The sequence below is a fragment of the Sinohyriopsis cumingii genome, chromosome 16 (genome assembly GCF_028554795.1).
Source record: "Sinohyriopsis cumingii isolate HCF-2022 chromosome 16, ASM2855479v2, whole genome shotgun sequence".
In the NCBI taxonomy this organism is placed as follows: Eukaryota; Metazoa; Mollusca; class Bivalvia; order Unionida; family Unionidae; genus Sinohyriopsis; species Sinohyriopsis cumingii.
Genome location: NC_142976.1, coordinates 12,854,775 through 12,868,328, shown reverse-complemented (window position 1 = coordinate 12,868,328; position 13,554 = coordinate 12,854,775). Strand labels below are relative to the sequence as shown.

Sequence of the window (13,554 nt, the reverse complement as noted above, 5' to 3'; positions counted from 1 at the left end):
CATGCCACAGACATATAGCATCATGTTCCACCCAGTTATATTATCATGACACTAGGCAGATTAGTCCTAGCACTAAGCTCTTAATGCTGAGCAGCTTCTAGTACCATCTGTATAAGTCTTTGGTATGACTCAGCCGGGCTTCGAACATGCAACCTCCCACATACGAGGCGAACACTCTTACCACAAGGCCACCTGGGCATTTCCAAAAAGACTGGTAACAGCAGCTGATGGAGAATTCATGTTAATATGAAGAAACCATTTATCTTAAGTGTGACCTTCACCTTGCACATTTTGAGCCCAAAATCAAGAGTTCTTCCTAAGCTCAAGAAGGAGACAAAAGTGACTGTTAATGGTTGAGAACTAATGTTAGAGTGCAGAAATAATTTGCCTTCTTTCAGTCAGTGACCTTGACATTTGCCACCGAATTTATAGGTTTCCCTTTACCCGAAGTGCAAGCTATCCACAAAGTCTGGTAACTTCAGATGGTGTAGTAGAATTCAAACTATTGTGCAGAAACCTTTTTTCTTCCTTTGGTCAAGTCACCTTTGCCTCTGACCTTCTGACTGCAAAACCAATAAACTTCATTATCTCAAATACAAGACATCAGGCAAAGCTTAGTTGATGCATGTGATGCAGAAATGTCATATTTCTTTTTTCAGTTACAGTGACTTTGACCTTTTAAATACAAATTCATTAAGGTTCTTTTCCATCCCAAATGCAAGTCATCCACAAAGTTTGGTAACCACTGATGACGGAGAGCTCAAATTATTGTGAATAAAGCATTTGTCTACCTTCAGGTAATGACCATGCACTTTGAACTTCAAACTACAAAACTGATTGGATTCTTCCTTACCCTACACCTACCCATGATTGGATTCTTCCTTACCCTACACCTACCCATGATTGGATTCTTCCTTACCCTACATCTACCCATGATTGGATTCTTCCTTACCCTACATCTACCCATGATTGGATTCTTCCTTACCCTACATCTACCCATGATTGGATTCTTCCTTACCCTACATCTACCCAGAAAGTCTGGTATCTGTTGATGATGGGAAACTTGAATTGTTGTGCTAAAACTGTTTTTTCTTTCTTTCAGTCACAGTTACCTTAGTCTTTGAGCTTTATCAAATAAAATCACTAGGGTTCTTCATTAGCAAAAGTGCAAACCATATACAACGTTTGGTAGCTTTATCACATAAAATTGATAGGGTTCTTCATTAGCCAAAGTACAAGCCATCCACAACGTTTGGTAGCTTTATCACATTAAAATTGATAGGGTTCTTCATTTAGCCAAAGTACAAGCCATCCACAACAAATGGTAGCTTTATCACATAAAATCAATAGGGTTCTTCATTAGCCAAAGTGCAAGCCATCCACAACGTTTAGTAGCTTTATCACATAAAATCAATAGGGTTCTTCATTAGCCAAAGTGCAAGCCATCCACAACGTTTGGTAGCTTTATCACATAAAATCAATAGGGTTATTTATTAGCCAATGTACAAGCCATCCACAACGTTTGGTAGCTTTATCACATAAAATCAATAGGGTTATTTATTAGCCAAAGTACAAGCCATCCACAACGTTTGGTAGCTTTATCAAATAAAATCAATAGGGTTATTCATTTAGCCAAAGTACAAGCCATCCACAACATATGGTAGCTTTATCACATAAAATTGATAGGGTTCTTCATTAGCCAAAATGCAAGCCATCCACAACGTTTGGTAGCTTTATCACATTAAATTGATAGGGTTCTTCATTTAGCCAAAGTACAAGCCATCCACAACATTTGGTAGCTTTATCACATAAAATCAATAGGGTTATTCATTAGCCAAAGTGCAAGCCATCCACAACATTTGGTAGCTTTATCACATAAAATCAATAGGGTTATTCATTAGCCAAAGTACAAGCCATCCACAACGTTTGGTAGCTTTATCACATAAAATCAATAGGGTTATTTATTAGCCAATGTACAAGCCATCCACAACGTTTGGTAGCTTTATCACATAAAATCAATAGGGTTATTCATTAGCCAAAGTGCAAGCCATCCACAACATATGGTAGCTTTATCACATAAAATTGATAGGGTTCTTCATTAGCCAAAGTGAAAGCCATCCACAATGTTTGGTAGCTTTATCACATAAAATCAATAGGGTTATTCATTAGCCAATGTGAAAGCCATCCACAACGTTTGGTAGCTTTATCACATAAAATCAATAGGGTTCTTCATTAGCCAAAGTGCAAGCCATCCACAACGTTTGGTAGCTTTATCACATAAAATCAATAGGGTTATTCATTAGCCAAAGTACAAGCCATCCACAATGTTTGGTAGCTTTATCACATAAAATCAATAGGGTTCTTCATTAGCCAAAGTGCAAGCCATCCACAACATTTGGTAGCTTTATCACATAAAATCGATAGGGTTCTTCATTAGCCAATGTACAAGCCATCCACACCATTTGATAGCTTTATCACATAAAATCAATAGGGTTCTTCATTAGCCAAAGTACAAGCCATCCACAACGTTTGGTAGCTTCATCACATAAAATCAATTGGGTTCTTCATTAGCCAAAGTGCAAGCCATCCACAACGTTTAGTAGCTTTATCACATAAAATTGATAGGGTTCTTCATTAGCCAAAGTACAAGCCATCCACAACGTTTGGTAGCTTTATCACATTAAAATTGATGGGGTTCTTCACTAGCCAAAGTACAAGCCATCCACAACGTTTGGTAGCTTTATCACATAAAATCAATAGGGTTCTTCATTAGCCAAAGTGCAAGCCATCCACAACATTTGGTAGCTTTATCATATAAAATCAATAGGGTTATTCATTAGCCAAAGTGCAAGCCATCCACAACATTTGGTAGCTTTATCACATAAAATCAATAGGGTTCTTCATTAGCCAAAGTGCAAGCCATCCACAATGTTTGGTAGCTTTATCACATTAAATTGATAGGGTTCTTCATTTAGCCAAAGTACAAGCCATCCACAACATTTGGTAGCTTTATCACATAAAATCAATAGGGTTATTCATTAACCAATGTGAATGCCATCCACAACGATTGGTAGCTTTATCACATAAAATCAAAAGGGTTCTTCATTAGCCAAAGTGCAAGCCATCCACAACATTTGGTAGCTTTATCACATAAAATCAATAGGGTTCTTCATTAGCCAAAGTGCAAGCCATCCACAACATTTGGTAGCTTTATCACATAAAATCAATAGGGTTCTTCATTAGCCAAAGTGCAAGCCATCCACAATGTTTGGTAGCTTTATCACATTAAATTGATAGGGTTCTTCATTTAGCCAAAGTACAAGCCATCCACAACATTTGGTAGCTTTATCACATAAAATCAATAGGGTTCTTCATTAGCCAAAGTACAAGCCATCCACAACGTTTGGTAGCTTTATCACATAAAATCAAAAGGGTTCTTCATTAGCCAAAGTGCAAGCCATCCACAACATTTGGTAGCTTTATCATATAAAATCAATAGGGTTCTTCATTAGCCAAAGTGCAAGCCATCCACAACATTTGGTAGCTTTATCACATAAAATCAATAGGGTTCTTCATTAGCCAAAGTGCAAGCCATCCACAATGTTTGGTAGCTTTATCACATTAAATTGATAGGGTTCTTCATTTTGCCAAAGTACAAGCCATCCACAACATTTGGTAGCTTTATCACATAAAATCAATAGGGTTATTCATTAGCCAACGTGAAAGCCATCCACAACGTTTGGTAGCTTTATCACATAAAATCAATAGGGTTCTTCATTAGCCAAAGTGCAAGCCATCCACAATGTTTGGTAGCTTTATCACATTAAATTGATAGGGTTCTTCATTTAGCCAAAGTACAAGTCATCCACAACATTTGGTAGCTTTATCACATAAAATCAATAGGGTTCTTCATTAGCCAAAGTGCAAGCCATCCACAACGTTTGGTAGCTTTATCACATAAAATCAATAGGGTTCTTCATTAGCCAAAGTACAAGCCATCCACAACAAATGGTAGCTTTATCACATAAAATCAATAGTGTTCTTCATTAGCCAAAGTGCAAGCCATCCACAACGTTTGGTAGCTTTATCACATTAAAATTGATGGGGTTCTTCATTAGCCAAAGTGCAAGCCATCCACAACGTTTGGTAGCTTTATCACATAAAATTGATAGGGTTCTTCATTAGCCAAAGTACAAGCCATCCACAACGTTTGGTAGCTTTATCACATTAAAATTGATGGGGTTCTTCATTAGCCAAAGTGCAAGCCATCCACAACGTTTGGTAGCTTTATCACATAAAATTGATAGGGTTCTTCATTAGCCAAAGTACAAGCCATCCACAATGTTTGGTAGCTTTATCACATTAAATTGATAGGGTTCTTCATTTAGCCAAAGTACAAGCCATCCACAACATCTGGTAGCTTTATCACATAAAATCAATAGTGTTATCCATTAGCCAACGTGAAAGCCATCCACAATGTTTGGTAGCTTTATCACATAAAATCAATAGGGTTATTCATTAGCCAAAGTACAAGCCATCCACAACGTTTGGTAGCTTTATCACATAAAATCAATAGGGTTATTTATTAGCCAAAGTACAAGCCATCCACAACGTTTGGTAGCTTTATCACATAAAATCAATAGGGTTCTTCATTAGCCAAAGTGCAAGCCATCCACAATGTTTGGTAGCTTTATCACATAAAATCAGTAGGGTTCTTCATTAACCAAAGTGCAAGCCATCCACAACGTTTGGTAGCTTTATCACATAAAATCAATAGGGTTCTTCATTTAGCCAATGTACAAGCCATCCACAACGTTTGGTAGCTTTATCACATAAAATTGATAGGGTTCTTCATTAGCCAAAGTACAAGCCATCCACAACGTTTGGTAGCTTTATCAAATAAAATTGATAGGGTTATTTATTAGCCAAAGTACATGCCATCCACAACATTTGGTAGCTTTATCACATAAAATTGATAGGGTTCTTCATTAGCCAACATGCAAGCCATCCACAATGTTTGGTAGCTGCAGATGATGAACACATCGATTTTTAGTTGTATGGAAAATCTATTATTAGCTGTGTTGAAACCAAATTGGTAACAGATGGTGTGATGTGATGTGATTTGGATCGAACCCACGACCTCCCGCGGTAACAGATGAAACCAACATCATAATATGCTGGGTCTTATGGTGGGGTGGGGGTGGGTCATAAAAAGTGTTGAATCAGTATGATTGAAATTGGTATATTCAGGATGACATGGGATTTTGACATTACTCACTGTACAAAAGTGTGGATAAAAACAATACCACTTCTTTCATTTTTTTTATAATAACCTTGCAAAGATGACATTTCACAATGTTTCTTTACAAAATACTGCTTACATGCAAGGCCAACAAACAAATATTCCAATACTGATATTTTTTATTTGAATATTTGCAAAATTGTACTCTGCTTTAAAAGTTTGGTTTTTTATTTTGCTCTATCATATTATCAATGAAAAGTAAATTTTCATTTACTTACACTTTATGATATATACATAAACAAGGTAGTCGCGCTATCGTGTCGCCTTGTGCTAAATCTTCTAAACATATACAGCACTCTCCTTTATCTTCAGTCAAAACATCCTCTAAAAGAAAATAAAACAACAAAAACACTTTAATACATTAACTCAAGATGTTATACTTTTATCATTCTATTACATTCATTACTATTATTACAAGATTTCTCTTAGATGTTTATCAGTGGTTAATACGAGTGTGTGTGTGATATAGATTTTTAATGTAGTTTTAACAATTGTCCAGTCATATCGCTACGATGTCTGCAGTGTGGCAGTTTCAAGTGATGTCTTGCACTGGGGCATCATGCCGCAGACATGTAGCATGTACCCAGTCACATTATCCTGACACCAGGCCAACCAGTCCTAACACTAACCTCTTAATGCTGAGCGTCTAGCGAGGCAGCTGTTAGTACGATTTTTGCAAGTCTTTGGTATGACTCAGCCAGGGTTTGAACCCACAACCTTCCACATCTGGGGCAGAAGCTCTAACCACTAGGCCACTGGAGCGGTCAGTGGTTAATATGATGTCTGGTGATTTGTGAAATTATTGTTAATGTTATGTCACATTATTGTATTTGTTGTTGCATCATGCAGGTGAAATATTTTTTCCTCAAACAAAAAGGCAACATTTTTAAATTGTATAATGTATCATGTTTTATAATAATTCTTCAGAGGGTCGTCTCACTGCTCTGTTATAAATCAAAAAATGTAGATCACTGTGAACATAAGAGTAGGTCAGTCAGCTGACTAATATTCCTAAGATATATATTCTATATCCATCAAATTCCATGACTATAGATATAGAAACGAAATTGCTGGAGTATGAAAAGTAGGTCAATGTGATCTAATCTTGCACATAGTGGGTAGTATCCTCCGAGATGAATACACCCATTACATTTCACGACTCTATGAACAACGGTCAGAGAAAATGAACTCAATACAAAAAATGTAATCCAGTGCATGTGTGCGTGTCTAATTCTATTATGCAACACTTCCCATCTATTCTTACACCGATAACACTCTTCCTGATATCAGTCCAGTTCAACATGAAAATCCCTTCCTCCCATTTGCAAATGGGGCGCCTAAACAAAATGAGAGCAACGTGGGCCTGATACTGTTCACCCCGATAACATAACTATACAGTTAATGATTTCACTAAGCAGGCTTGAATGCATTCCATTAAAATTATTTCCCAGACTTTATATCACGTTGATTTTTACCTATCCCAATACAAAATTCTTTCAAAAGACAACGGCATAATTAGTATGCTCATATTCATCCGAGATCATGATGATATAAACCCGTTTACAAAGTTTTATAGAAATTGGATGATAGATACAGACTCTTAAGGTCTATAAAGGCAATAATGTCTGCCAATCAGATGTCACTGATATACACGGGTTTCATTCTTTAAAGACCCTCTCTATGACAAAAATTTAATACATAATACATACATTTAATACATACATAATTTAATATAATGGAACAATTTTTTTCCCAATGAGAATATGGTTTCCAGGCTGGAAACAAGCGCAGGCAATCACTGCAAAATTATCTCATGCTAACTTGTTCATACACATCCAATATCCTGAGAATTCAGGTCCATTTAGTAAGTTTTATCAAATCAGATTAGAAATAAAGTTGCTACATTGTTTACAAATTTGGCCAATCAGATGCAAAATGACCTGATTTACAGTGCTCATCCAATATCTCAATGATTTACCAAGCATGATCAAAGTTAGCTCAGGAATACAGTCACTTGAGTGGTAACAAGCCCAGCTAAATCACATGATCAAAGCTCAGGAATACAGTCCCTTGAGTGGTAACAAGCCCAGCTAAATCACATGATCAAAGCTCAGGAATACAGTCCCTTGAGTGGTAACAAACCCAGCTAAATCACATGATCAAAGTTAGCTCAGGAATACAGTCACTTGAGTGGTAACAAGCCCAGCTAAATCACATGATCAAAGCTCAGGAATACAGTCACTTGAGTGGTAACAAACCCAGCTAAATCACATGCAAAATAGGTATTGATTACAGAAGACATGAGAGCTTAATACAATAACTATATTTGAAGTTTGATTAAAAACATAACAAATTTGTCTTTACGACTGGCAACAAGCTCAGCCAATCTAGAACAAGGTCATCACATTAAATGGCATGGAAACTGTCCAAGATCTTATTGATATTTAAATTTTATCAAAATATTATACTCAGCCAATCAGATGCAAAGTGACTTCATTAACATGCAAAGATCAAGCACATAAACCAAGCTATCCAAAATCCTCATAATACATGTATAAGAAACCTATAATCCATATTCTATCAAGTTTTGGTAAGAAACATCTCTTCCAGAATGGCAACAAGCTCAGCCAATAATATGCAAGATCACCCTATTGATATGCAAGATCACCCCACTGATATGCAAGATCACCTCAATGATATGCAAGATCACCTCAATAATATGCAAGATCACCTCAGTGATATGCAAGATCACCTCAATAATATGCAAGATCACCTCAATGATATGCAAGATCACCCCACTGATATGCACGATAGCCCCACTGATATGCAAGATCACCTCAATGATATGCAAGATCACCTCAATGATATGCAAGATCACCCCACTGATATGCAAGATCACCCCATTGATATGCAAGATCACCCCACTGATATGCACGATAGCCCCATTGATATGCAAGATCACCTCAATGATATGCAAGATCACCTCAATGATATGCAAGATCACCCCACTGATAGGCAAGATCACATCACTGATATGCAAGATCACTTCACTGATATGCAAGATCACCTCAATGATATGCAAGATTGCCTCAATGATATGCAAGATCACCCCATTGATATGCATGATCACCCCATTGATATGCAAGATCACCTCAATGATATGCAATATCACCTCAATGATATGCAAGATCACCCCATTGATATGCATGATCACCCCACTGATATGCAAGATCACCTCAATGATATGCAATATCACCTCAATGATATGCAAGATCACCTCAATGATATGCAAGATCACCCCACTGATATGCAAGATCACCTCAATGATATGCAAGATCACCTCAATGATATGCAAGATCACCTCAATGATGTGCAAGATCACCCCACTGATATGTCAATGATAGGCAAGATCACCTCAATGATATGCAAGATCACCTCATTAATATGAATGCAATGTGCTCATTATTAAACTTCTCCAAGATCTTGATGATATATATATATATATATATATATATATATATATATATATATATATATATATATATATATATATATATATATATTCCAGATCTGATCAGATGAAAAATACAGCATCCATTAATATGAATGCAATGTGCTCATTATTAAACTTCTCCAAGATCTTGATGATATATATATATATATATATATATATATTCCAGATCTGATCAGATGAAAAATACAGCATCCAGAATGGTAAAAATCTCATCCAAACTGATGCAAGATCAACTCATTTGTATGTGTGGAACTCGCTCATTACTGAGCTCACCCAAGAACTTGATGATACAAGCATAAAATATCAACATCAAGAACTTTAATCCATGTCTGTTAAGTGTAAAATATGGATCACAATGTCCTAAAATGAAGTAGCAGTCCTCATCAGAATGCATCTCTTCACAAAGTTTTGTGATTCTAAACAGGCTGGTATTAGCTACATGTGGCACGTAAAAAAAATATGTGACCATGAGATAAATGAGAAAAACTTAACCTAAGCCAGTGAAATGTAGGTCACAGTAACCTTCTGAATTAGTGTGGTACCAAGAAGTAAATGCAATCATCTACATGATTCAAGCATAAACAGTAAAAATACAAAAATCACTAAAACACAGAAACTTTGCTCAATGTGACCTAATTTTTTTGACAGTGTAGTACTCATCAACATGCATCATTTCACCCAAGTTTCTCAATTATATATATACTGGTATGTACACAACGTGCTTAAAATCTTCTAGGTCATGAGATAAAATAAAATTATCCTATGACAATAAAATGTCAAATGTAGGTCATTGAGAAGGGTGTAGCACTAACAGAAGTGCATACAATTAGTTTGCAATTATTGTATGAATAAACCTTGAGCAATAAACTTGAAACAAAAAAGCTAACCATCAATGGAACATGAAATATGGGTCACCATGACCTACTTCTGTAGTGAGAATGTATTACTCATCAAGACACATCTCTATATCAAGTTTCATATTCCAGGAAATAATAATATTTATATAGTGTGAAGAAGAAAAAAAAAAAACAAGCCAAGTTTCCACTCTACACTTTTATACTTTGCACAGGGTTAACTCATAAATAAAAGATGACTCCTGACATTTTGACAATGGGGTCATGTTATTTACAGTGTATCCATGAATGATTTTTTATTCAAGCATTCAGCACTGTACCAAATGTTGCAAATGTTTTGTTCAATATGATACTATAGGATTCTGATGTGAAACACTGTACTCCAAGTAAATGCCTCAGTTGTAAAATGCAAAAATGTGCAATAAGATTTAATTAAAAATGTTGATCTGGTCAGGTTTACTACTTGTCCACAGAAAAGCAAACTCAGGAACTTAAAATTTCCAAATAAATATAGGAAAATTTGTTTGGTGTAACAAGGATAGGGCAAAAATACTGAATTTTGGCTATTTCTGAAACACTTCTGATAGTTCACAAGCCAAATTTAAACAGGTGCAGAACAATTCTGGCTTAAAAAAACCCATAAACTAGACATACAGTGTAAGAGATGAAAAATATCTATATAATAGGCAGTTTTGACTGGATTGATTAAACCTTATGCAGGATGTGAAATTTCTTGAAAACTGGAGCATAATCTAAACACAAGAACTGTACAACTAATGTACATGTAAATACAAAGCACGCCCCTTCAGCCCCCACCCAGGGGATAGATGCCTTGAAATACACTTCAAACTATAAAATGGGACCAAGTTAAGAATGGTTGGGACAGTGAGATTGTAGTTATGTGTCTGCTTTTATCTGTGTGGATTATGGCTTGCGTGTGTTCCAAAGAGGTGAGCTAAAACAAGGGAAATTGTTTGAATATAATGAATAAATAAAGGTAGTGTCTTTTTTCGGTGTGACATATTAGTGTGAGTACCACAAATTTTAGTCCAGAACAGATGCTGCCTAGTGATCTTCAACACGTAATCTAGAACCTAACAACCAATGGAAATGACAAGCAAAATACTAGTCTGAGATAGGTCACAATCAGACTGAAACAAATAATCTGCTAAGATTCAAGCATTTTAGAAGCCATATGTCTGCAAAAAATAAATCAAAGTATTGGAGGTATTAATTTCATCGGATGGAAGAAACTCCTGAGCTAATTATTATTCAAAGTATATACTGCTCTAAAATAATCTTATAACATTTTAAAATCTTTTCTTTATATGTCAGAAGAGAATTTATGTTAACATTTATTATTATCTTAGGGATTTCCTTTAAAAATCATTTTCTACCATTGCTTCAAAGTATTAAAATCACTAAAACTCCATCACAGATAACTATCACGTCTAACCATTTACAGAAAACTGAGTTGCCTCCTTGAAATATAACAGACTGAAAGCATGTTAACTACTCTACATTATGCTACAAAGGCTAATCATAAAATCTGTTACTATTATTAGTAATACAAATATCTGAAAAAAAAAAGAACTGATGATCTACTGGGCAAAAAGAGTTTCCAGAAATTCAAAGCAAGATCATTGCTTCATTTTAACCGCTGACAGTCTTCCCAGCAATCCTTTATAAATATGGGGTGTGTGAATTGTCTCAATACCTAGATGTGCTTTCCTTGGGTTTATCTCATGAACTTTTTTATAAATAGAATTATGGCTCATGAAAATTAACTTTATAACTTCACATACATGTAGGGTGCTGCTTGTAGCTGGCATATCTCAAGAAATATTCAACATATTCTGAAGCAGTTTGGTATGAGGAATCTTATGGACTTTGTTGTGCCTTTATGGAGTTTCTATTGTTTGGAGGAGTTATGTCACCCTCATTGCTTAACCTATAGGCTGCAGTTTCCTTAAGAGAATTTTATGGTCATTTGGAGGATTTTAACCAGACATGGGTTTGTGGAGTCAGATGAGAAATGTGCATGACTTTTGATTCCATCATATCATTTACTGGAGTTATGGCACTTGATTGCCATCAATGATTTCTGCAGAATAACTTGACTAAACTTTGTAACATTTCATCATTTCTAGCATGCAGCTTTAAATTAATGAAATCACTGAATGAAATTATTTAAATTGTTCTGTGTTATCATTTAGAAGAGTTGTCATCTCTTTGGCCAAACCCAAAAAATTATTTTTCCAGTCAGCCAACTATCTCTGTTTCTCATTTTTGACCCTTGCACTTTTTTCTCTCATGGTATAAAAATAATAATCACTAAATCACCTTAAATATGTATATAATCTTTTTTTTTATATAAAAAAAACCTGCCTACCCTAATTTTAAAACCAGTGCAATGGGAAACACATTTTTTTCCTTGGTCTTGTTGCTCATTCTCCAGACTTTGATTTCATCAGCTTAACTTGACTAACGATCATTGCATTTCAGCCAAAATTGTCAATGAAACATTGGATTTCCAGCATTCCACATCATCATTTAGAAACGTTACAGCCCCTTGATATCAATGAGACATTGGATTTCCAGCATTCCACATCATTTAGAAACGTTACAGCCCCTTGATATCAATGAGACATTGGATTTCCAGCATTCCACATCATCATTTAGAAACGTTACAGCCCCTTGATATCAATGAGACATTGGATTTCCAGCATTCCACATCATCATTTAGAAATGTTACAGCCCCTTGATATCAATAAGACATTGGATTTCCAGCATTCCACATCATCATTTAGAAACGTTACAGCCCCTTGATATCAATGAGACATTGGATTTCCAGCATTCCACATCATCAGTTAGAAACGTTACAGCCCCTTGATATCAATGAAACATTGGATTTCCAGCATTCCATATCATCATTTAGAAATGTTACAGCCCCTTGATATCAATGAGACATTGGATTTCCAGCATTCCACATCATCATTTAGAAACGTTACAGCCCCTTGATATCAATGAGACATTGGATTTCCAGCATTCCACATCATCATTTAGAAATGTTACAGCCCCTTGATATCAATAAGACATTGGATTTCCAGCATTCCACATCATCATTTAGAAACGTTACAGCCCCTTGATATCAATGAGACATTGGATTTCCAGCATTCCACATCATCAGTTAGAAACGTTACAGCCCCTTGATATCAATGAAACATTGGATTTCCAGCATTCCACATCATCAGTTAGAAACGTTACAGCCCCTTGATATCAATGAGACATTGGATTTCCAGCATTCCATATCATCATTTAGAAATGTTACAGCCCCTCAAAGGTGGACAAATCTCTAACATGTGTGACAGTCCAGTGGGAAGCTTTGGTAGCCCACATTTGTCAATGAAGAAACATTTCGATTTAATGTGTTGTTAAAAACAGGTGCGCAGATCAAATTGAAAATTGGTCAAAGGTTCAGAAAAGAAAAAATAAACAAATAAATGAAATGGTTTATACGTCTGTGTACTTTTTAATATTCAGCACTTGGGTATCTGTAATTTCAGTTTGACAAACAATCAAGTGAAATGTTTTGCCATACGTCTACAAGATGTACAAGTACTTGAAACATTAGAAATCCATTTTTAATTTTTCAAAATAAATAGTGTAGCTTAAATCTATAAAATGAAGTGTTTGGTGTGGATAAATGGGCCTAAGTGGGTCTTCATACCAGTGTTCAATTGCTATCCAGCAACCCCTATGGCAGTTTGTACACACTTCAGTTTTAAAATGAAAAGCCTGAAGGTACAAAAAATGCACAAAAAATATGTCATTCAAAGCCAGTTGTTGCCAGGGGATCCCCAATATTTTCATCCTTGTGTATC

The 13,554-nt window shown here is 35.6% G+C and overlaps 1 protein-coding gene across 1 annotated transcript in view; it reads right to left on the bottom strand.

The window, feature by feature from the left end:
- The window catches only part of LOC149779959 (E3 ubiquitin-protein ligase znrf2-like), a 46,163-nt gene that overhangs the window by 13,937 nt on the left and 18,672 nt on the right, over nucleotides 1-13,554 (bottom strand). Inside the window, exon 3 of the mRNA XM_089936670.1 lies at nucleotides 5,521-5,626. Coding sequence (XP_089792796.1) covers nucleotides 5,521-5,626 — 106 coding nt within the window. The remainder of the gene's footprint in view (nucleotides 1-5,520; nucleotides 5,627-13,554) is intronic.